We start from the raw sequence: 27,373 nt of genomic DNA, 5'->3' as shown, positions 1-27,373 counted from the left end.
GGAACTTCTAGGGAAAATTTTTATAGGAACTTGTCATGTTATTTTAACGCCCCCTGTATAAATCAGAGAGATTGCCAACATATTCTGGAATACCCCGTATAAGTAATTTGTGTCTGCTTTTGTCTAATTTTTTTTTTTATAGTCGTTCCAACTTTATTTAAAATAATAATCCTTGCAATGTGACGCAATCAATAATGTCTGCAAAGCAATATCAATAATTGTACTTACATCTATGATTCTCTTAGTGGAGTTCTTGACGTCTACTCCTACGGAAAAGTCTATGAAATAATCCACACTGTAACCAACTTTTCTAAACTTATACACGGACTTCCTCCAATCGAAATCTGCCTCTTTCCACATCGGACCTTCCAACACGGGCCATCCCCCGAGCTCACCCAAAATTAAGTGAATCGTCTCCAGACCTTCATTTTCAATCAGAGTTTTGTTCATACAGGCCCGGTACAGCTTCTTAGTCAGTTGGAAAGGTTTAGGTTCATCCGGGTCTATAGGTTCTTCGATCATGGTCCTGAGTTGTTCCTGTAACATGTCGCTGATGATGCTGAAAGAGGTGACGGACGACTTGTCATCAGGAATGTTGGTTTTCTTCAGGAAGTTGCCACAGGTGAATTCGTAGAAGTCGTCGCAGGGGTCGACGCTTGGATCCATGTACTCCAAGACCCTGGAAGCGGTGTGGATGCAGCCTGGAGATACGCATACTCTTTCGGTTGTGCTGTCATCGGGGGCGTTTATTACAACTGTGTTGCTCTGAAGTGCTTCAAAATGCGTTCCTGGAGAAGATATTTTAATTTACATTTCATGAAATCTGAGAATATTGTTAATAATGTTAGAATTTTTTTCAATTTACAATAATTCTGAAAAATGATCACCATTAATCGTCGAATTGTTATGGTAGTAATTTCCTTTTTACGTTTTTTTCGAAACTTTCAAGTCTGATTACTTTGAACGAAGCTGATAAGAAGCGTGATTAATATTTTCCCAGCATTTTTTTGCTAGGGCTTCCATAATTTTTTAAAGATTGGAAGTAAGACATAATTTTGGATCAATTACAGAGTTACCATTGAAGACACAGGCTTCAAGTTTGATACAGTGCAGTTCCTTGGTAGTAGCTTCAAAAACTTATCAGTAGCGTTAGAATTACGATTTTTAACTGTCAAAAAGTTAGAGACAATGCATTTCTTACGAAAATTATTTTTCGAAAAATTTGTTTCGTTTCACTCTTTTAATTCCGTAGTTTTTGTTAAAAATTTTAAATGAGAAAATACACTGTACCAAATGTAAGAACACATTTTCAGTGATTCTGAAGTAGTTGATCAAAAATAGTGCTTCCCATCCAATTATCGGTGGGTCATAGTCTTTAGGAAAAAATTATAATCTTATTTGTTTGTTTGACAAGATCAATCAAACCTTCTGGTTTGTTTTAATAGTGCTGTTACACCCTGTATACTTAATGAACCATTCTCGCAAAATATAGATCCTATTTCTTCATAGTAGAACTATTAGAGAATTGATTAGAATGGGATACGTATTAGGAAGTTGAAAATGTAATTTAACATACTGCCATTACAACATAGGTGCGACACCTGCAATGTTCGTTAGAAACAAAATAAAAAGAGAGTCATTGACCAACTTTCCATTTGGTGCTGCAATTCAGCTTCTGTCGCAAATGTAGACAAAATAATTGGATTGTGGCGAATCAGTTTTATGGTTGGTGTATCACAAGCATCAGTAGTTGAGTTTGTGTTAAACTTACATTTACATAAATCCTCGTTTTGTTTGTCGGAAACATCTTTTCAAATAAAGAATCCGTTGCCAATTGACTATAGAAAAATAAATAAATAAATAAAAAGACAACGTAAATATTTTCCGAAATATTTTTTTTTTCTTATTAATACCAATAAATTTGTTTGTTAAATAGGTATTAAAAAGAATATGAAGTTTATTCTTAATCTTTGTTGCAATAATTAACATTATAGAAGGAATTTTCTATTACAAACATTATTTAAAGTTATGTACGAGAATATTTTAAACAGAAATTGTGGATTAATTGTGGATCTTCATAATTTCTCATTTATAGAAACCATTTATCGAAACTTGTTTGATTACTTTTGCTCTGTCATCTGTGTGTTGGCAAAAGCAACTAGCAGTGTTGACAAATTATCACCAATCACTAAACAAATACTTACTGGTAACTTGTCTATTCCTACTATATAATACAGTGGCAAGTGCTACGACTAATGAGATTCCAATGACAAAAGCTACTGCGGTAGATAACGTGAGGCAACGCTCCATACTTGTACGCCTTTTCCACCATGTTGGGTTCCTGTAAATAAATAAACAAATTTATTTAAAACGTATTAGAATTTCCACGTGTATATGTCGTCTTGTTATTTCGATCAGGTATAATGTTTCCAAAATACGTTTTAATTTCATTTTATTTCCAAGAACAAACAGACAACAACATTTATAATGAGTTCATTTTATAAAGCTAATAAATTATTTATAACACATTTCCTGAAACCTATGCAGGAAATATTATTACTGATTTGCAGTGTTCTGCTAAATATTTAGATTTTGAAGCTCCATACTGTAGAAGAAGCCCTCGTAAATGTTTTTTTCCAAATTTTTTCATAAGCAATCGAGATTAAAGCAAAGAAATTCAGAACTGAGTATTATTATTAGGTTCTGCACCTAATGCTCAAAAATTAGTTTATAATTGTTATGTCATTGTATCATTGTAAAACACGTAAATTGTTTTACGCATCGTTGCCATCGGTTCCACAATCTAGATGGGATATGTTATAGATCGCATCATCAGGTATGATTCTACCCTTGTTTCAGCGAAACTTATTTGTGGCGGTGATAAAATGTCTTAATCTGAAGAGAACTTCTAAGCTGGTCTGACATAGTTATTTCCATTCGGGGTTGTATTTATTCCAGTATGAATGAAATGTTTTACTATTTACTTTATCAAATCGTAGGTTACATGCAATCAGTATGAGGATTAAATCAAACATAAATTGAGTCTTCTGGTTTTCGCCCGTTATTTTTCGTGTGTTGTGGTGCACTATTTAATTCTTATTACTTTATGTTTATTAATATTTAATTTAAACGTTTTCATATACAACAACTATATATACTGAATTACAATATTGTTTATATTTTTTTAGTAAACGAAAGTATTATTCGTTATCTAGTTACCTTTGCCTATGACATGCACTTGAAATGCGCTTTGTTGGACAAATTTACTATTGATAAAGTTGGGATGCTGACCTGAGTACATAATTTATTAATTTGCTTACTTTTCTATTAATTTTATAAAAAAATAATAAATCAAACATTTAAACGACGAAAGCAGCTTAAATAGGTACTTTAAGAACTCATTATTTTCTTTAACTTTCATAAAATTCTTTTCTATTCCAAAAAATATATCTGTTTTGTTTTCCACCTGAATAGTTTTTATATGATTATAATTTTATAGCTATTTAACGGTATATTTGTTTTGTTTTAGTCACTGTAGTATGAATTGTTTGCTGTTTTTTAGCATTAACTACGCTCGATATAATTATACACAATTATGGATCAAAAGAAAACTAAAATCGTAAAAAAAATCTCTCGCGTGGCTGACTGACGGCGCTAATGGCTAGCGGACCGATTGTGACAGCTCTGTAATAATAGATCCGGCTATAAGTTGTGTCAAATTTTGATTAAAAACATAAAATTGTAATATTTACAATTCTCAAAGTATTAACTATAATTTGTAGATTTTGTCACAGTTTCCAGTATGGTAGCAAAGCTTCTATCCATACCTACATGTTCTACAATTGTTTTTCTTGATTCTATTTCCTAATTAGTTTTCAAAAGATAATCGCATTTTTTCAATTACAAATATATAAATGTTTCAATTATCTTATTTAACAGTAATGGATCTTAAAAATTTTGCTGAGATAAACACAAAAATGTTTAACAATTATGAGCCAAAAATATATCGATAAGTGTATTTTTATCAGAAAGCTGGTTTTCGTAAGATGTAAATATATAGTATCAAACATAATGATCTTAATAATAAATAATGTTATTATTAGAAGTAAATGTGACTATATTATTCAATTAATAGTTGTTATAATAATAGCAGCATTAACTATGTTTTCACATATTATGAAGCAAAGTACAAAGCACTATAAAGAAATTATAATTATAATTGCAATAACACCATTCATAAAATGTGCTTAATTAATTTTAAGAATTAATTCTTATTTTCAAATAAAATATAATACGAAAGTACATTTCAACATATTTATGTAAAAATAAACACGAGCCTGCCATTTTTATTTTTGTTTAGAAAATTAAACATTGGCATTATTATATTTATTTTGTAAATTTTTCAATCTAGCATGTAATTAGATTCAGAAACAGTTTGTTAAATATATTCCGCTTTTCGTAAATGTGAAATATAGTATTCTGAAAGTTTATTTTTTCCAAAATATCAACAAGTCACGTGCAATGAAGTGAAGTATATACTTTTTATGTCACAACTGAATTAAACTTACTTGGTCTCGGTGATTTTCGATTTTACGCCAGCATATGCGACACCCTTATATGTTTGCGGCATGTTTGTTCACTCGCACTACTAATATAAATAAAAAAAATAAAAACTATCTGTGTGACAAAAATTTTGTAAACTACTGACAACACGTTAAACTTGACATGATTGCTGGCGACGTATTTGTGAAAGTGGGTACCCCAATTCTAATAAAATATCTCCATCCATATCAGATTCATCGAGATAATTTTAGAAACATTGGTCAAAATAAATCATAATGCACTGCGGCCCCCTTTCCTGCTTTCGCAGTCTAATAGAAACAATTGATGAGTAATGTCACTTTTGAGTAATAATTTCTCGAATATGATTAGAGCTATGGATTAGTGTTCGTTGTAAATTAAATTAGTAATATATTATCTATTATAGACAAAGTAGATTGATTAATTGTATTTTTTTTTTCTAAACATGCTACATAGAGTAAAGTCCTTAAATATTGAGGAAATGGTAAAGATTTTCAAGTTTATTGCCTGTTATGTCCAATTTTGAACAATCTTCACCTCTTCGTTTCAAGAACCATGTTTATTTTTTCTCTAACTTTAATTAAAATATTGAAATCTGAACATAGAACCTCAAAGCATTAAGTAAGAGCTCATGAACGTCTTAGGAAAATTTGCAGTTAATACGAGAATTCATATTAACTGTTGTTTTAAGTACCATAGTTATGGATCTATAAATGCTATAGAATTATAACTAACGGAAACTTCAGCTAATAACAATAAAACTGGTAATTATTTCCGCATAATATATCGTCCCCAACAACATATTTCTGTAGAGAAAATTTCACACCAGACAAATCGTTAATCATTTAAATAGAAACATGACGTTTGTATATTTTAATTTTTTGTGACTGAAGTAACGGAAATTATAATTTGATAATAAACTTTGCTAAATCTTCATAATTGCTGCTGAATGTTAATTATAAAGTATGCAAGTCTTAAAGATATTAAATTGAATTTTTTATTCTTCTCCGAATTACATATTTAAAAAAAAATAAATAAGGATAAAAATAAACTCGGTTTGTTAGACAGGGTGCTGTTTGAGTAAATGTAAGTATAATTTTAGTATAAATCTGTATACAGGGTGTCTCATAATTACTGTCCAATAATTTACCACTTGATACTATTGCCAAAAATAAGAATATTATTTCATATGAACATGGGTCGAGCTACGCCCCTCTAAATGGGGCCTCAAAACATTACTTTTTTTTTTAATTTCCGAAATGGGTTGAAGGAAAATTATTAATTTTGACATCGTGAACGCTCATTAAAAGTTCATTATAAAATTTTTCAAAAATTTTGGTCAGGGGCGTCTCAATTGGGGGGTCGTCGGCTAAAATTTGCCCCAATTTTTTTACTTTTCAATTTTCAAATTCAGATGCCAACAGATGATGGACCCTCCTTTCCTATACAAAAAAGGTACTCTTTATTTCCTTTCGATAAAATGCTTAAATATATAATAAAATAATATTTATAAGAAAAACGAATCATTACATTTCATTACACATGTTAACAAAATCCAAAAAATTTTTCTTGATTAGCTAAAATGGGTACATGTACCATTATGAATTTTGGTATGTTGTTTGGTATCATTATACATTGTAATAAACAACGTGAAAAGTCCTTTTGTTATGTGCGTCCTAAGCAGAGGGGGGGGGGGAGTTCGAGTACAATTTTTTTTTACGATTTGAGTTTTCTATTAAAAATGGTAATGTTGTTTTATATCGAAAAAGTAATCCGTTTTCGAGAAAAATCGGTTAAAATATGTTATAACATTTTCTAAAGTGTGCTTTTCTAAGCATTTAAATCCATTTTTCCTGGAAATAGAGCATTTTATCGAAAGAAATAAAGAGTACCTTAGGAGAAATGAAGGAATATGTTGGCTCCAATTGAGACGCCCCTAATCAAAATTTTTGAAAAATTTTATGATTATCTATTTCGACTTTTATGGTTTCATGGTTCAAAATTCATAATTTTCCTTCAACCCATTTCGGAAATATTTTTAAAAAATGAATTTTTTGAGTCCCCATTTAGGGTGGCGCAGCTCCCTTAGAAAGCATTTCTCGTCCAATGTTTATATGAAAAAATATTCTTATTTATGGCAATAGAATCAAGTGGTAAATTATTGGACACTAATTATGTGACACCCTGTATAAACCCATGCATGGCAATGCAATATTTAGGGAAACGATTATTCAATTGTCTGTTTAGTACTATTTTTGCTAATGTGTTCTATAAGTATATCTTTCTTTCTTATGTTCACTAATTTTTATTTTATGTTAACACGATATTAGTCTATTTAGTCAGTTTGAATTTCAGTTTTCGTTTTTTTTTTAATTAATGTAATAAATTTTGTATTAAAAACCAATTTTATGACATTTTGAAGGCATTGTTTAATATACATATATCAAATTTATTATTTTATTCTTTTATTTAAGTTGATATACCTTCATAATTTTCGAGTTGATATACTGTAAATAAATCGGTCTGAGTGAAAGCAAAAATGAACTGAGTGAATCCATTCATTTGGGCCATTTTGGCATTTTGATAATATTTGAAAACTATAATGATAGTTCCACTCATAAAATTTTAGTTGTAGGTACTCGTACTAATAGAGGAAAATTTTACTCAATCGGGTGCGGACAGAAATTGATAGATTACTTAGTGAAATTGAGTGTAAATAAGCCCAATTTCTTTTACAGTGTAATAAAAGGAAATAAGTTGCCCAAATATTATGAAGAAATAGCTTATTAATTGAAATATCTGAGATTTCCAATTTCTCATAGTATTTTAAAATCCTCGTAAATTCGACATCAATGCGATTTGGTAAACGTAGAAAGTTTGTCTACACTGATTATGGTTTTTCAAGGAATTTACGATAAGTAAAGTATCGCGATGATAACTTTTAAAATTTATACCTACAATTCAAACAATGAATTTATTCTGAGAGTTCACCACTAGCGTCACAGATTACAAGACGATAATTTTTATCAACGCCCCTTTGTGTTTAAGTATCGGCAAACTTGAGAAATAACTATGTTGTAAATGAAAAATAATTATTGTCATTGAACGACTAAAGAAAACGCGCCAACAAAACAACTGACAACAACACTATACAAAAACATACAACTGAAATGAATTAGTACTTTGTTTAACTCAAAAAATAAACTAACAAATAATTAATATGTATAAATTGTTTCTTTGGAGTTAGTTTTTCATATTGATTTTGGTATGTTAATAATGAATTTCACTTACTTAATTTCGTTGATTTTTGCTTTCACACCGACATATCTAACTCTCTTATATGTTTCTGACATGCTTGTGCACTAGCACTACTAACTAACATAAACAAAATTATAAGAAACATCTTGCTTTATTGTCGCACTCAAGAAGCATTAAAATTTATTATCCATTATACATCCAACAATTAATTATTGCAAAATTATATTTACGAGCTGATTATTAAGGATAGTACTATACCAATTGAAAATTGGTAGTTAGAAACCTTGGTTAGCAATGACCGCAGATGATGTAAACGTTTGAACAATTAACAAAAACAGCTTATTTAACTAAAGAACAAATTATTAAATTGATTGCTGTGTAAAAAAATGTTAATCTAATGGAGTTGTTATCTAATGGATAATTGCAATCACATGGCTTTTCCAAACGATTTTAAAAAATCATAAATAACATGCAATCGTCTAATACGCGCTAACCGCACAAGATGTAAAACTAATTACAAGGCGGTACGGAACAATCTTTTCATGTTTTAACATCCTACAATTTCAAATCATAAGAACGAATGTAGCTGAATAACCTTTCAGATAAAAGCAAAACTATAGACAATGTTCTTGCAAAATTTAAATAGAATATTGCACAATGAAAGTGGCAATAAAAACGTCTAAAATTTGTATATTAGAATTATAAATAAATTACAGTTAGAATTGTAAGGTTTGAACACTTTTTTCACTTAAAATGTGTACACCGGCTATTACGTTTCTTCTAGTTGGATGAGCATAGACAGTATAGACGCATGTTTTTGTGGGTTACAAGATTTTATTGCATTGTGTGAAGTGGAAAATTGTGTAAGTAAATATATCTAACTGTTTTGTGGTTAGTAATTGTTTTTATTTGTCGTATTTAAATCTTGTGTAAATCTCAAAAAGTACCATCTTGTGTGCCCTATTAGAAACCGTTGATGTTAAACTTCAGATAAAATAAAGGAACAGAAAGCTAACGGTGACAAAGAAAAGCACGGTAAAAGTCCATAAACCAGAGGAAATAGAGTTGAAAGAAATGGCCAGCATCTCAGAGATTCTTAGGGTAGAAGAGTTATAGTGCAAATTCCTATATGTATAATGTACGTACAAAAAGATCTCTATTAAGGAGCGATTTGTCATCATTTTTAACACTTAAATGTTTGTCATAGAAAGGTTAGAACCTCTGCTTGTAATTATAGTTCCACAATAAAATTTGTGAACAATTAATATGTCGTATGTTTTTATCTAATACAGCGTATACAGCAATTTAATACATTTATTATTATAAAACTTGTATAACACAGGCTATATACCAGTTATACATTAATTTAATAAAAAATATTGGTTAACAAAGCATGTTTTATATTCAATGTTTACCTGTTTGTCTGGCACATATAGTGTACAATGGCATTTAGAATTCTAATAAAGAATAAAGGGCATTTTATTCAGTGTATGGATTTCTAAGATGATACATAATTTTTCTCATGGTTCCTAAGTAACATCCGATGCCTAAATATACTGATATTAAGTTTATATATTTTCACTAATTTTATTATAAATAATCAATTGAAAGGTCTCTAATAAACCACAACAAATACACAATTTTAAATTGGATTTAGATTGTTATAGCATTGTCATTACAGTAAAGGAAATCATGACAATCGGCAAGAGATTAATGATTTTTAATGTACATCATTATCATTAGGTAAGTATAATAATTTTATAAATAATTTAGATTTAATCATAATTTGAGTTACAGCAATTAAGATTAAATCTCAGTTGAATTGAATCAATGGAATTATGGTCATTCTGTAATTGCGATTACTAATTAAGTAAATTAAAAAATATATTTATATTGAAAATTTAACATATCTAAATATATACAGAACCAATAATAAAAGTTTTACCGCGAATTATTTCGAGTTATCGAAAGAACATTCTCCTTATTTAATGTGGTCGTATTATTCCAGAGTGAAAGCAACCCTTCCAGCAAAAAATGACGTTAACAATAGTAAATATAAAAAACTTACGGCTTTTTTTAAACAAATATTCCAAAAAAGTCCAAAACTCTTTCACAAGAAGAAATACTTAAATTTTTACTAAATGCACTGGATAAAGTCTACTTGATGATGAAGGTAATTTATGCTAACTTTTCAAAAACAGTTTGATATAAATATAGTAATTATTTTAAATTTGTGTTGTGTTTGGCACTGCTGGGGCTTTACGTAATGAAGCACTTTTGAATTTAAAAGTACCTAAGTGACATAGAGCACAAAGAAACAATTCTGGTTGTTCGTGTAACTAAAACAAAGACTAATAGGTCTCCAATATTTGTGATTACTTCAGAGTTTGAAGGAAAAGTAAAATCTGTAGAATTATTTGACAAATATTTAGCTCTGAGTCCTAAACAGACGCCACACGACCGATTTTTCTTAACTTATAGATATGGTAAATGCACAGTCCAGTCAGTTGGAATCCATACTTTTGGAAAGGCACCAAGCAAAATTGCCAACTATCTGCATTTGCCAAAACCATCACTTTATACGAAACATTATTTTCGCCATACGTACGTCATTCTGCCAACGCAGGCGACAGTAAGGAAAATTTAAAACGTCACGGAAGTTGGAAAAGCGACACTATTGCAGAATCCTATGTTGAAGAATCTGTGCTCACCAAAACGAATATCGCAAAGACTGTTTAGACAAAATATATTGTTTTAAGTGAGAAAATATTGAAAGAAGTTAACATGGATGAGGGGTGGACATAACACAGAGCAGTATAGAAAAAACTTGCTGCTCTGTCCCTTGTCTAGAACGCAGTGAAGATATAAAACCACTTTTTATAATACGAAATATTTCCGCAATAAAAAATTTGAAGATTTTGTTATGTATTCATTGTATACAGGGTCAGTAAGAGATTGTGCTGACTGAAAAAAAGAGAACATCACATATATTATGGCAGTAAAAAGATACAGGATTTCAGTCGAAGACAAATATGAAGTGTTCTATGAAACATTCAATTGTTTTTTTATATTTAACTTTTGATCTTCACCATTATTTTTTTAAATTCAATAGCAAAAGAGGTAAGGGGTAGATTATGTAAATACTGTTGTCATTATATATTTGTCTGTTGAAAGAGTAAAACATTTTTGAGGCCTTTTGATTTTAATGTGAACGCCATATTAAAATTTTGCACACATTTGATGAAGCACGAAATAAAAATAAAAAGGATATATTTAATCAACTCCATAACTCTTCTAGTTTAGATCGTAATAGTGTACACCATTATCGTGTTTATGAGGATTCATTAATAACTCTTTATACATTGATATGGTATTTATTAAAAAGTGATGGAGTATATTATAGGTATCAATTAATATATTGGGAAGGAATTTTTATCTTATTTAATTTTGACGAATGAAACTCTTTCCATGTTCACTCTATAGGCGTACCTGCGTTATAAGTGAAGCGGCAAAACCATTTTGCAGAAAATAGGATATTAAAATTCTAGTTTATATTTTATTGACATAATAATTACATGTCACGAAAGCATAAAATTATGAAAACTGAAATGTTCCGTAAAACTGCACACGCTTATTCTTTTATGTATTTTTAATTTGTGTACAAAATAGTATTAGGCATGACGTAAGCTTATCTCATCTAACAAAGTTACAGTATATTTTAAAATCATAGTAAATTTTATTGCATTATTGTTCCGCAAAAACGATTTTGTTTTATTAAAATCATAAAACCGCTAATCATTATTTAGTATTCGGAAATTGTCCTATAAATAGTTGCCGAGAATGTTTTTAGAGCAAAATTATAAAACATTTTGAAGAATTTTCTCTGTGTTATAAACGTTTTGTTCCATAAGTATTTTTATAGTTATAAATACTATTTATAAGATAGGTATACGCCATGTTACATATTTATAGTTGAAGTAGATGTAACTATTTGTGCGACACCAAAAAATCATCGATAACAAAAATTTTACATTACTTAATTAATATTTTTTTAATTCAAATAAATAGGTATTTGTATAGTATTTCGTAGATTCGTATATGTATATATGTAAATACGAATGTAAATATGATATAGAAAAAAAGTTAGTTTTTACGTTATAGAATTAAACTTGCGCAACATCATACTTTATCTCATATATTATACAGGGTGATTCAGAACAGAAAATCAAAAGGGGCAGTTCGAAAATGATTTAAAAATAGACTTCTGTACGGAACTGGAAACTGCACCACTGTAAAACCTTACCATGAGCAAGGCAAAGCATGTAGTCGGCGACTGGCACGGCGGCAAAGTTTAATAAAAAATGAACGGACAAAAAAATTAAAGAATTTCTTTCCCAATTCAGTTGAACATGTATATTGCCTAGCAATAAAAATGAGTTTCATAGGCGTCCCTAAAGAAGTTTTCTGCTAAAGGAAAGAAATTATAATAATTTGTATATGATGTGCAGAAAATTGCTATTATACTCGTATGTTCATTTGGCCGACAATATATTTTAATTATTTATTATGTCCTCAAACAATTTTATTATATTGATGGTAAATTTTATTTTGTTCCGTTTCAAAAGGTATCCAAAATGCCATGTTGTAATAATATTAGTAAACAAAATATCCCTCTTATTTTCCCCTTTCGCATTGTAATATGAATGATTAATAGAAGGTGCCTATAATAAATTAAAATGCCCTGAATCACGCTACATTCCGCATTACTGCACTGCACTGCTAGGTAATTTGTCAACCGCTTTTCACCAACTGCGTTTGTCCGCACGCTCATTCTTCAACTGAGAGTATACATTTCTACTGCCTCCACTAAAGTTCGACAAGACCTGTATATGGGTTAGACTAAATAAATATGGTAACAAGTTTTTCAAATATTTCAATGCCGAGTTGCTGCGTCAGCGACCGAACCTGGTACATACTGTCAATCTCTTGGTTCTTCAATTGAGATCGAAAGGTGATGTTTCTTATACGGGTCAGATAACCACCGCTAGACGCATGGCTAAATGAGTTTTAAAAATCAACGCATTAAGATACGAACACTTACCATAACCCTTGATAACTCCCCATACTTTTGTTTATTAATCCATAAAGAAAATGTTTATTTCAGACGCATAACCATTTTTTTTATTGTTCATTCCTCGCGCTATTCAATTGTTTATCATTTGAAATTAAACATTCTCGCGACATATTTTCATGCAAGGTCGTCGAATTTGGAGAGAATCCAGGTGGGCCACGTGGTTGAGTCAATGAACACAATCAGGAAAAACGTGATGGTATTAATTAGCAGGCGTCGCGAAGGAAGATAAAGGTCGCATGCAAATCGATTTAGTAAATCTGCCGCTTTGTTAATAAGCACTTACGGGTTCAGTTACCTTTTATACCGATATATCAAACTGCGTGTGACTAATGGCGAAAAAATATGGCAAGTCACACAGGATTTATTCGTTGCATGCATAGTGATTAGTCGTACAGGAATAAACTGCTTGATAATTGTTGCTGAAACCAGAAGGCTGATGTAAATTCAAAATGCTGATTTCATTAGTTTCTCAAAGTGGTTTGATGGATTTAGACGGCATGTAAAAATTAATTAATTTAAATTGTAACACGAGTTGATGTACAGTTAAGGTTTTGTGACTTAACAGGAGTGTATAACAAATAGCTAAGATCTTCAGCTATATTCTTCCACATACGTGAGCAGCAGGCTATCATAACCCCACAAAATAAAAAAAGGTCGTGATCTGGATGACTGGCCATGGTACTCCAATGTATTTTTCGACGCTCAATCCGAATACGAGGTCAAAAAATTCGTATACCCCTTATATATCTGTGTAGAGCCGAAAACATCCCATAAATAGAGGTAAAGTTATGAGTATCAATATCATTACGAAGAGGAGTATGAATGGGCACATTGCAACCCTCATGTTCTCATTTAGTATTGCCAAGGGCTCCCCCTAAAAGGTTGGTACCCCTTCTAAAGCGCTTCTACTTCTATACCTTTCCGGACATAGATCTGCGTCATGACTTATGCTATACTTAGTTCTTACCTACAAGCTCTTGAGAATGCAAATGAGACATGGTGAAGGGTGAACATAGACCAAGAACCAACCCTCTAGAGGGGTGGAAACTACCCTCTGCTGGACGGGGTGGAGGAAGATGTGGGAGATCAAATTTTTCTTGTCTTTACTGTGCAATGGTCGCAGTGCATTGAGCAGAGTAGCCCTCAACTGCTTTGCCCGTACCCGTCGAAGGGGTGGTATCGATTCTCCATTTCACTTATATCATGATGGAATCTTTCTCCTTGTTCTTCACTGCAGTTTCCAAGGTTTTGAGGAAAGTAGCCAAGGTGAGAGTATAAGAAGTGTAATTTTAGATTTATCAAGCAACCTAACTTCAACCTTCTTCAACCAAATTTTCGTAATCCCTACTCTTCTCATTACCTATAAAGTTCCGAGAGATATTCTTGAAACTTTGCTGGTTTTTCAGTGTCATTCATCCTGGTAATGAAATTTTCGTTTCAAAAAAGAGTACGAATTTGAGGACCACCAAAAATACTTTCTTTCAATTTCACATCACTTATCGCTGGGAACTTCTGTGGGGGATACAGCGAATAGACTTCAGACTCGGATTCATCACGTCAAAATATATTGGGTCAAATCATTTATTGCATGAGTGCAAGATATTAGTATTATAATAAGAATAAAAATTCAATTCTTTCATAATTTTATTCAGCTAGATGTCTGTGGTTAATAAGACAGACAAGAATCCTTTAATTTTTTATTGTGCTAAATTAATTATAATTCCTTAATTGTGTTGTTGGTCTGGAAAGAAGACCTAGCAAAGTATCAGAGTTGGAGTCAGGCTCAATATGTTCATATTTCTATAAATTACATTAGTATCTACTTATTGTATAAAAAATTGTTTATAATACACTTGTTTTTCGAGGTTTATTTAAGAGGCTATTGCATTGGTTTCACCCTGGGTACAAACTTTCCAACCCACGAAACTAAGTACTATATTTATTCCATCTGTTCCCAACCTTCCCAACTAATTAAATTGTACATATTTTGTTCTGCTTTTTTATAATATACATATAACATTAAATATGAACATTTATTTAACTGCATATCTTGTAGCCATTGATTATATGAAACATTACATGAAAATACATAAGTAATATCTAATATAAATGCGGTTCAATATTCGATGAAGTAATATTGATTAGACATTTGAGAGAATTGAATGGTGAAAATCACATTTCTATACCTCTGTTCATTCAAGTGATACAGACCGCTTTCATTATCTTCCACTGACATTTTATTGCGTTTAGCAGAGTCCATCAGTGGCGTAGATGTATATTTTTATTGCAATTTTATAAACTTATTAATATTAACACAATTATTAATATTAATTTTTTTAACTGAAATTATTATATTTAATTTGATACTTTCGTAAAATATAATGTGCGTCATGGATTGAAAAGAAAAAAATATAGGTACATTTTATAAATAATATTTATTTCTGGTGTAATTCGCCGAGATTCATACTGTCTGACTGAAAATATTAATTTTATTTTCAATAGTTTTGCCTTGTGGTTTAGTTCCATCCCAAACAAAATATACATCTCTCTATATTCAAGGATTTCAAGAATAATACAATAGCATTTTTGTTGTAAACAATGACAAATATAATTGCTACTCATTGAAATTGCATTTGTAATTGTAATAGACAATTTATATAGAAAATTCAGTTAAACAAAAATTATCTCTTTATAAGTACTCTTAAAACTTTGTTTTTATTCACGTCTGTATCAATTAATTTTTTTTACCAAAAATTTTATTTTTATGTACGAAGTATTTTAAGATTGTATTGTATGATAAATTCAAATTCGAAAAAAGTAACGAATTGTGATAAAAAATCACTGTGTTTAATATACGTATTCTTGAAGTCGTTTGACGTAGAATAATGAACCTTGCACTTATTATTTCTCTAATTTAATGTAATAATGCGGTGAATATTAATATAAATACGTTAACCAGTGGTGGAGATACTGAGTCATTAAAAATCCTAGAAATTCGACGCCACTGGATATTCCCGGATATTAAATCACTGTTTGTAATTTCAAATGTTCTGGTTTGTTTTGTAAAAAAGTTGAGTTTATAGCACTCTTTTCCATAAAACGATTTTAAATACCCAAACTTACGAAAAATCTGAAAAACCACCGATGCAGAAATTTTGCATTTTCGTAAATATGGAAGGGATAGGAAACACGATAAAGAATAATTCCAATAAAACCAACATTTAGTGAATATACTGTTCTATTTGGAAGCCACTTCTATCCGAGTGTCGGGTCTCAATCTCCATATAGGTGTTCTAATTAAGCGCAGGGATTCTACTTTTTGCATAAATATTACCAATTCAAGTTTGGATTTACTCGGTCCTAATGAATTTTTGGAACGACGAGAGCGATCCAAATATCTGGTTTTTAGGTCATGCGTATCTCACCCGAGTGTGTCAACAAAAAGTAATTAACATTGTGGTTTAGTGGGGACCTTTGCATAGTATATTAACGAAAATGAATGGAGAACAAATATTAACCTCGTTTATGTCTGTCGTACTAAATATTTTGACAAATATTTTCCCATTCAGTCATGTCATAGCATATTGCAAATATTAATAGTAAATGGTGCATTAAAAAAGGGGTTTCACAATCACGATTTTTTAATGCGAGTACTATTAAGTATGTTCCAAAATGATATTTACTGATTGTTTAAAGTAGATATAAAATTGTTTATTATAGGTATTCACATAAAAGATATATAGTCCAGGCGGTATCTGTTTCGGGTTGGGTAAAACATCAGAAATGAAAATGAAAAAGTATAAAAAATTAGCAAAAAAAAATATTTTTTTCTTGGATTTCTCGTCGACAACTTAGCAACTATTCATTTTAGACAACAATACAGAGGAAAAAAGTTTTGTAATTAAATTTTGAACAAGATAGAGTTAGTTGCAATTCGAAAAAATAATTATTGTTATTGCAAAAATCGGAAAAATTATTAAAAAATTGCAAAAAATGCTAGTTTATTTGTCAATTCTTTTCAGACACTTGAATAATACCTAGGATCTTCATACTTTTCCCAATTAAACTTCTTAGTGCATAGAATCATCACACTAAATTTCATACAATTCGGTTGGATAGTTTTTACATAATAATTGTTTAAATTTTTTTTTTTTTAAATTAAAAAATTTTCAAAATCAAATTTCTAAAAATCTAAAGCCTTTGAATTCTTGAAAATTTCACCACAAAAAGAAGAGCTCTCAAGCTTTAAAATGCTTTTTGAAAAATTCAAATCGGACGATTAGGTGAGCCGTGGTGATTGTTTAAACATTTTCGCAATTTTCACCTTATAAACAATTGCAATAATTTAATGTTTTTTTAAATTTTAAAATATGGTTTGAAAGTACTCGGAAAGACGAGTATTTAAAAAAAAACCTGATGATCCGCCCAGCATTTTCGGAGTTATAGCCCGTTAAAGTTAACCTTTATTTACAGCAAAACTATAAGGGTATAAGGGCTGTTTTTTGAACTAATAGGTTTGTTATTCCGAGTACTTTTCAGATATAAATTTTCAAAATTTGCAATCACGGGCGACCTATTTAAAATGTCACTCAAAGATATTCAAGACCGCGTGAAATCAATGAGGTGGAGGGAGCAAACACACAGCTACTCCGATCTGAATTCTCAAGTTCAAAACTGCGACCCTCGGAAAAATTTCACTTATCTCAGCTTCTAATGGACCAATTCCGATGATTTTTTTTAAATCGATGTCTCACAACTTAAAAAATTCAATTATCATATTTCCAACTACCTTTTATTATTAATTACTGGACTTTTGACATGCCGATATACAGTTACTTTAAAAAATCATTAATTTATTATGTTTATTTATTTACTATGTTAATATTCACGACCAAATTTTTTACATGTTGCACCAGGTAATACTAGTAAGTTTGTTGTGTAATCGACCATTTGCGTTTTACCCCAAGTATACCCTTTTTAAAACAGATACCGCCTGGACTAATAGATAAGAATATAAAAAAAACTAAACAAGGCTTGCCACTAACAACAGCAATAATATGACTTGAAACTGACTAATGACTGTTTTTAATAATCGTTAATATGTCAAATAGTTATTTACATCATAAAGGAGGTAAGTATTATTTACCAGTTGAGGACGATTTTGCGTCCGAGCGAACCGAGTGTTGGCAATACAGTTCGAGACTGGTAAATTCCTGCGAATTTTATTGTAAATTGCAAATGATCGCTATCGAAAAAGTACGTTTTCAATTTTGAGGATCTTCTTTCAAACATGTTTAGGTACTAGCTTATTGGAAGCCTAATACAATTTATTTGGATATAAAAGCCTTTATTGCCTCTTGCATCTCGTCACAGTGTATGATGAACTTTTGTCTAGTGTTTTATAACTAGGTTCCCACAAAATATGAAAAATAAATACAAAGAGATTAAACTCAAAATACTTAGTTATTTTGATAGCTTACATTTGTTAGTATTAATGCTGTCAATAGACTTACATCCAGTAGCGGAAATATCGGTGTAATTAGGCATTTAAACTGGGGCAACTTTTCCTTTAGAATAGAAATCAGTGACCTGAAAATTTCACGTCGAATAGTCCGATACGATTATTATTTAAATTTGAAAAACCAAACAATACGTATTCATTTGTAAATTTCATTAGTAAACAGTGATAGCCAATGCTAATATATTTTATTTACATTATTATTTAGCGTTTTACAAGATAAGAAGTAATAGGAATTTAAATTATTCGTAACATGTTAATATGAAGCTATTAAGAACTATATATCACATTAGTGAGTCTACTAATTTTTCTAGGTATTATCGTACAAAATAATTTTAGTAGCGAAACATTATTATTACATTTATATGGCTTAGTAGATATATAAGTAATAATTAGGTTTAGAAATAATTGATGTTGGAAAACATAAATAGCATTGTTTTAAAAAATATATACAGAGCGGGCAACTATAAAAAAATCGGAGCAATTGTAAACAGGTTAGAAAATACAGTGAATTGAACATAAAAAAGGAAAACTATTTTTGGCAATAGTTCAGAAACGAATTTGTTTTTATAAAAGACTACCATTAAAAAATAATCATGGTGATCGCTGTGTTAATTTTTTTTTTACCTTTTTGGATTTTTTGATACTATCTCCGAAACAATTGTATTAGTTTTAATGAAATTTTTATTGTATTTGTCTTATTTCTAGGCGAAGAATCTCTTCGCGAGTATAAAATTAAAATTGAATACCTATTTAAAATTTTTATTTGATGATAAATCATCTCAGTGTTTTGACATAAATCCTATGGTGCCTCGGCTTTAAAGTATCAAAATATTTGTGAAGACACCAATCATAGATGTATATTTGCTAATAGTTAATGGAACGAATTAGCGAAGTGCAAATTTTTTAGTCAATTATTCTGTTTGCTATTAGACTGTGTGTTACGTAGCATATCAATTATTTAAAGTAGTTGCTGCGCAAAATACAGCTTCACTTTCTTGAATTATTCGCTTTTTATGTAAATAAGTACATGGCTTGAACACCATCGTGTCCACAATTAGTTGTAACATAAGGATATTATATATACAGGGTATTGCATAACTGTGTAAAAAAATTCTGAACTGAGTTCCTCGGAAAATTTTAAGTGGGGTCCTTCATATACATTTTTTTTAATTGGAGCCTCCCCTAAAAAGTTACAGTCCATTAAATTGGGATGCTGTAAACTGGTGATGGAGAATGCATTCATTAATTATTTTCAAGAAATTAAAATGTAAACTTCTTAGCGTTTGAACTGAAGTCTTGATTTCTTGTGAAACAACCACAATTATTTGTAAGTTCTTCACAGTACGGGTGTTGGATACACAATGGATTTAAGGTTACCCCAAAGGTAAAAACCCATAGGGTTAAAATCAGGACACCTAACAGGCCATTGCATTGGAGAGTCCTGTCCTCTTCCGATCCACCTACCATTAAAGTTATGATGCAACCATCTCCTAATAGATAGAGTTCCATGAGGTGGCGCCCCAGCATCTATGTACCACATACTGCAACGAATATTCAGTAGGATGTCCTCAACAAGTTATATTTAATCATTTTTTAAAAATCCCTAATATGGTTCCCCAGTTAGCCTCCTGGACAATATGAAAGACCAATAAAAAAATTTCCCACTATGCCTGCTCAAACATTTTTACCAAAATTATATTGGTAGTCAGTGGAAATAACACTTTCTTGTAAATAAGGATAAGGATAAGGATAAAAGCCATGCATTTTTAATATTCGTCAAAATCGTTGCTGATTCAATTCCTAAAATTCTAGAAGATTCGCGATTACTTTTTTGCTGATGATCCTCCAAATAGTCTTCTTGGACAGACAGCAAACCTGTGGGTCTACCTTCTCTTCGTTGGGCAGTAAACTTGCATTCCTTTCTATGTACAAAAAAGTTTTGGAATGTCTATTAGGAAACCACCCCGCATACATTATTCTAGTAAATAAAATGCAGCATTGCATATTCTTCATTGGAGAATGAATATTCGCCATAATTAATTGCAGTCATGTCAAATTTCGTTTGCTTATATTCAACGATTTTTGAGAAATATTGAAGAAATCAGTGTACACTATCCCTTTTTAATGGACTGTAACTTTTTAGTGAAGGCTTTAATTAAAAAAAAAATATATATGAAGGACCCACCTTAAAATTTTCCAAGGAATGCAGCCTTGAATTTTTTGTGCATACTTATGTAACACCCTGTGCATATAGGATCTGTGATCTTTTGTACACCAAGATTACCCTTAATAACAAAAAATATTCAGTTAAACTTGTACATATAAGATATTATTTTCTTACGTTTCTGTTTTATATAATTTATGTACCTATCATGATAGAGAACAAATTAATATTAATTTAAAATATGAAAGCACAATGGTAAATAGAAACAATTATTAAGTAAATTGGATGAGAAATAATAAGAACGTCATAAAGTTGAGTAGAATTAATTTACAATTACGGGAAAATGCATAAAATTTAAGGAAGCAAAAAGGTAATAACCGTACCTAAACCTTACATTTTCTTGAAAAATATCAATTTTTTAGCTTTAAAATAATATCTAAGCTTAGTGCTTACAAAATCATATGTAACAAAAGCTGGGACGCGTAGTAATTTATTTATTAGTTCTCGGAACGGATGGGCCAAAAAGTAAAATATTTCAGTCAACACTAATTTATCGAAAAGTTAATGGTTTTCAAGTAGGTTTAACGTCGCCACAAGGTCGTCCTTCGGAGAAGGTATCATGAAATTTAACAGTATTTTTTAACAAGCTCACTTAGACCGTCGGGGCCATGTGTTGAGCATCTGGTATAAAGAGAAAAATCGATATTTCAAATAACGCGCGAAATGCATTCCAAAGAACGTAGGAATTCCAAGAATAAATTGTAAGAAGTCGTTAGAAAAACAATAATAGATCAAATAGTTGGTTTTTAGACGAATTTTCCAAGCTATAAGAATAGATTAAATGAGATTGACTAATCCGTCCCGTATTGCTACACGGAGTCGCTAGAGGAAGGCTAGGGTTACTTGTAAGTCCAGTTAGTCACAGAATTATTTATATAAATGTAAATTCAGTCCATTAGATAACTATTAACATGGCATAGTTATGCCAAAGCGTCCCGATATTCAGGGTTCCCGCCAGTAAGATAGGAACCGATACGTCTGGACCCAAAAAATGGGGGTGTCGAAGCGAGGTGTCGAATTCAGGAGAGATCTCCGAAAAAACAGGCAGTTTTTCCTTGGGTTCCACATTGAGCAGACTACTTAGTTTTAGAGTCTCGGGTTAATTTTAATAATGGATAAAGTCATTCCAAATTTTGCTATGGATCGCGCATTCCCTGAATCTCGGTACGCTGTCGCGTGTCAATAAATTAATTAATAATGTTGTTCGATCCCGTTGTGTCGTTATTTTGTTTGTTTGTTTGTTTTGTTTTTATTGTTATTAAAACCCTTCCTGTAAGTTTTGATGTTTTCTTGTTCTTCCAACTTAAGTGTCACCCTATACAACCAACCACTGGATTACCTTGTACACGAGCGATATACGGTAAGTGTCTGGTATTCATTCTCTGAACGTACAACATTTCTAAGTTCCCACGTATTAGTTAAAGTGTAACGATAATTATAAACTCCCTTTCGAGGAGTTAATATTAAGCTCTTTTGTCAGTTAATACGGTTACCGTTACCGTTATGATACTGGTCATAACGGTAAATAGATAAGTAAAGAAATAACCCCTCAGGTTACACATAAATAATAAAATGGTTTCCTTAGGGGAAGTTCTATGCAAAATGTTCTATCAACAAAAAATGAAAATATCTAAATAGTTACTTTTTTTTATCACGTTTCATTGAAATTCCACAAAATATGAATATTCACTAAATTCTGACGTCTATTAGCTATCGCTTAAATTTACTTCTACGATACACTGACCAACCAAAACACTAAGGCAAAATATCTCACCGAATGACAGAGTCGATTGTATATTCACTTTTAGTTAGTATAGAAATATTGTTCTAATGAATAAACTTTTACAATCTACGCCGTCATATATTTTGTACCTCTTTTTGCATTAAATGAAAGGAAGTAAGGAAATGGTATAAAAGTTTTAAATATTTAGCAAGATTTTTTGAAAACTTTTATTAAAGCACATCTACTCAAAAATTAAATAAAAAAATTAACAAAAAAATATTAAGAACTAGCGAGTTGCAAATGTTTGAAATAATAATAAAGTGAGCGTTTTGATGAAAATAATACGGCTATGTTTATAAATAACGACACTGAAATTGAAATGTGATACTAGTATTAAAGTAAAAAATAAGAATTTGAAGACCATCCTAGTAGGATACCCTGTATTCTTGTATCTTGTAAGAAATTTACGCAAAACGCTAGTTCTACTGACACAATTCTATGATCTATGTAGTATCATTCAACTTGTCAGAAAAACACCTTTTTCTTCGAGCAAGAACTTCGTTACCTCAAGCATCACCGTTTACAGGCAAACTAGAAATCATTACTTTTTATAGATCATTCAATGGAAATTTCAACCGTAACCTCAGGAATATTTAACAAGTTGAGGTTGTATTGAATGCATACGCGCAAAGTACCTCTAAAACATTAGAAAAGTTTATATGAGTAGGTATAATAAAAAAATACCCACAAGATATCTCTCCAAGTTCAAGACATACGAAAACAACAAATTGAAAGCAGTAATAACGTTTAGCCACAAGCAATAGATAACTATTACATCGGTCACTGGAATCTCAACCTTTGCTTGTCGCCAAGTTCTAGAAAAACAAACGCCACTGGGATTTTGACCTATTGCATCCTCAAACTCATCTATTTCACATATTTTCTAAATTCGCAAACACTGATATGATCACATTGTATAGTTCTAACGGCGCTTATATTATTTATATTATTTTTTGTACTGGAAAATTTGTGCCTTCTGGTCTAATTCTTCTGTTAGAATGAATACAAGAGGTTTCGTTATTATGACGAACGTATTATTTTCTAAATTGTTTGTTATGAATTTGAAACCATTATTAACCATTTAAAATATTTGTACTAGCACTTTAATTAACTTTTATCAATTTTTATCTTCCTTTTCATATTTATAGTACTTAGTACTACAGCATGCTACTAATTGTAAACATCACGCTTTTATGGTTATGTAAACTTTATCATCCATATTCATTGAAGAGAATTGCCTAGTTTTCTGTACACATCCGAAAAGTACCTACATAAAAATTAAGAATTTTTCTTCTAGGAATTTCAACAATTTTATATAATAGTTATCACAATTACAACTCTGTAGTAGTCTTCTCATCCTTACTGATATGCGTCTTTAGTTCAATAGATCTGCCGCTAATTATTTAGACGGTTCTTTGAATAACTTCATTTTCCTAGAGATATACTGTCACTATTTTTAAGATTTATCTTTCACGCATTTATGGATAAACTGGTAATGCGAGAAGAAGAAAGGAATCGCTGTCTTTCAGCTAGAGTATCATCGTTGTGAGTTCTTAATCTTACCGATGCTTCCAAACAGCACTTTATCAGTATGGATTTGATTTATTATGAGCTAATTATCTCTAATCGTAGTAAATAATGCTCAGGCCTACTGACTATTGCACAGTATACCACCTGGAAGACTTAACACGCAGATCATAAATTTAAACAATTTCCTTAGTCCCATTGTCCATAATACGACAGAGGCTTTGGATATTGTTTAGTAAAGCTTGTTCCTAAATTGTTATGAACTATGCGCTAGCATTGGTAGATGTCTACCCAAAGGCTGCTACAAGATCAGAATAATGTTCGACAATGATGAATGATCACTTTTTCGATAATGAGTTCGTGAACTTCGTACTTAATATTCGTATGTAAACATTACTACGCCACTTTCCCATTACTACTTCCGATTATAGCTTCAATGAAGTAATGAATGTGTGGCACATAGTAGACATATTCAATGCAAAAGCAACTTTGCCTTGAATGAAACGAAAATAAAGAATAAACCCTCGTAAAGTGTAGGAATATAACCTAGGGGAAGAGAAAGCCACTAAGGCAAATTTAAAATTACAATTCGGACGGTTCTAAAGTAACATTGCATGTATATGGAAATTGCATTATAAAGGAATTATATGGTCAGAAAAGGCAATAGGATTTATACCTCAGGGTATTTGAATAATAACTCACATACTATTCTTTATAAAGGAGAAATTACTTCCAGAGTGTATACAGAGCGGTTCTCAATTAGTTGCTCATTAATGGGATCTTATAATTATGACATAAGAACATATTATGGTTCTGCGGTTCTGGACGTTATAGTCGACGATATCGATATACCTAAGTAGTTTTTGATACCTATTTAAAGTTAAAATAAAATATATAATAATAATTATTATTGCTAAAAAGAACTTGAAAGAACAAAAAACCATTGTGAAGGAATAAAATAATCTCTCAATGACACATTTTTTTGTTATAATTATCTACATCTCGAATTTAGTAAGATGTTATTGCTTCCCCATAAGAAATATTTGGAGCTAAATACTTAGTAATTATAAAACAGAAGGTAACTCAGAAAACTTTGAAATTAAACTAAGTTTAACGTAAATGTAAAGGAATATGAGATATTTGACTGTAAAGAAGATTTTGCTGTTTAATGGTTATAATGAAGAATCTGTTTAATGTTTTGGAATTTCTGTTATCTCAATTTTAACAAAACCAATTTATTTATCTAAATTTTTCATATCAAATCAATGTGTAAAGAAACAACTAAATATACAGCGTATAACTTTAAATGGAGTTAATTTTTTAAGAGTAATATTATTTGTTCCCCAGAACATTAATCAACAGATTTTTTTAAATCAAATGTGTGTTATAAATATCCAAATTGTTTTTTAAATTGCTCTTAAATACTTGTCTACGCTGTCACCGGGCAGCTCCAAAATTCCGTTGTATGTGCGCGCTCATCAGTGTTACCTTTTTAGAGTAATTCTAATGAAGCGGCAAAGAGCGAAACTGTAATGGAAAGTAATTTAATAAAAAAAATGCTTATTAATTAAGATTAACAAATATTGGTACCTATGTGGATAATTTCAAATCAAACTAATTTGCATTGTAAAATAATTATTTCTGCTGTTTTATCAAATGTATATGTATTATAAAAAATAAATTAAAATATTTGCTAACCTGACAGATTTTAAATACTTTCTAAACAGTTTTTAATAAAAATATTAATTTGTTACTATTTTCTAATGCACTGTGTTTAGTTTGTGACCCAGAGCATTGATCTCATGAATCACCCTGTATAAAAATGGTATTTTGAGAGATGTCTAAGCGTACAACCTCAGAAGGTTATTTATTTCAGTGTTTAGTAATAGCACTGTGTGTTTGTATGTATATAAGGTCTTCAAAAATGGTTACAAGCCACGTGACCATTTGGCTTGAAACAGTAATTATATTTCCTTCGCAGTGCCAATTAAATTTTGGTAAAATTAAAAATTATAAGTCAACATTAATATTAGTAACGCAAAGATTTAGTGATTTTTAGTTGACACTACCAACCGTGCCATGTTGGTTGCCTAAGATCGGCGGTTACGTAGCTTGTAATCATTTATGAAGGCTTATAGGTAGCGTGCTCGGTTGCTGGATGTTACAGTAGTTTGTACAGTGGATGAATATGAGAATAAAGGAAAGTCGAAATAAAATTTAGTTTTCACGATAAAATCTGAGAAAACAAACTCGTGATAATGTGTTTATAATGATTAAAAGTTGCCTTCGTATGAATATGATCTCCAGCGAAAATAACACTCTATATGGACAAGGTAACACATAATTATTTACTTTTTATATATTAAGAAATATATATTATCCAGAAAAATGCCATTTATTTTGATCACCCGTCATTTGTATACTTATCTATGACATATATGTGCGTTCAAGTGACCATCCAAATATGGCTTTTGACTTTTGACACGAAGCACTTTGCACTACAAACATTTTTTATATTTATTTTATAAAATAGATATAGCATCTTTGCGAAATATTTTTACCACTCTTATTGCTAATATCAATAGCCATTAATAGTGTCGTCTGATTTTTCAAACATATCTTATATCGTGATAACTGCGGCGTCAGTGGTGCAAACAATTCATCAAATTAATGGGGAAAGTATGAGGAATCCTTTAAAAATATTTCAAATGAAAACTTAAGAGACAGTAAGAGAAATCGAACCCGTTATCGCGTTTAGCGAAATGGTTCATTGAAGACTAATTTTAATTGGCATTTTAATATTTAAATTAATTGTATCTAATTAATTATGTACAATCAAGAATAAATAAATATCTGTGAACTAGTTCAATTGCTTAACCTTTCGCGGTGGTAAAATATGCGACACGTAATGGTAAATATGGAACTGCTTTAACTCACACTACAAAAAACCCACCAGAAATTTTTGGTTTTACCTGGATTAAGATTTTTTCCGCTTAAATTACAAACGTTAGGACTTTATCTTGTTAATTTATATTCTAATGGTAAATATATGCCATTGTATGTAAATCAAGATAGAATATGACACTAACCTGTCTCGGTTATTTTTTATTCCCGTTAAAAATGATTTCTGAAGAGGAAGTTTCGTTTTTACGTATTTTTCAGTAGGTAATGTTACTGTTTGTGTAAATGTCGTGTAAATATTTATCAATCGCCTACACAACAAAGTGTCACAACACTGACGCAAACAGCGAAAACATAAAATCGCTTTGCTACTATTATATGCAATAATTATTTTTCCGAAAGAAAAAAGGATTTAATAGGCAAAAATTCTGGACGTAATTATTA

General features: G+C 30.6%; 1 protein-coding gene across 2 annotated transcripts in view; it reads right to left on the bottom strand.

The window, feature by feature from the left end:
- LOC108906685 (neprilysin-2) overlaps positions 1-27,373 on the bottom strand; it is an 83,801-nt gene that overhangs the window by 37,931 nt on the left and 18,497 nt on the right. Inside the window, exons 1-3 of one of the 2 annotated variants that reach the window (XM_018710016.2) lie at positions 4,569-4,649; positions 2,205-2,341; positions 229-788 (exon numbers count right to left, since the gene is read on the bottom strand). In XM_018710016.2, coding sequence (XP_018565532.1) covers positions 229-788; positions 2,205-2,341; positions 4,569-4,630 — 759 coding nt within the window. In that variant the 5' untranslated portion in view covers positions 4,631-4,649. Of the gene's footprint in view, positions 1-228; positions 789-2,204; positions 2,342-4,568; positions 4,650-27,373 lie in introns of those variants that run through there. The other variant, XM_018710017.1, reaches the window with a different exon arrangement.

This window comes from Anoplophora glabripennis, unplaced genomic scaffold (assembly GCF_000390285.2).
Source record: "Anoplophora glabripennis isolate ALB-LARVAE unplaced genomic scaffold, Agla_2.0 scaffold135, whole genome shotgun sequence".
In the NCBI taxonomy this organism is placed as follows: domain Eukaryota; kingdom Metazoa; phylum Arthropoda; class Insecta; order Coleoptera; family Cerambycidae; genus Anoplophora; species Anoplophora glabripennis.
This window is presented reverse-complemented; position numbering and strand designations above follow the sequence as displayed.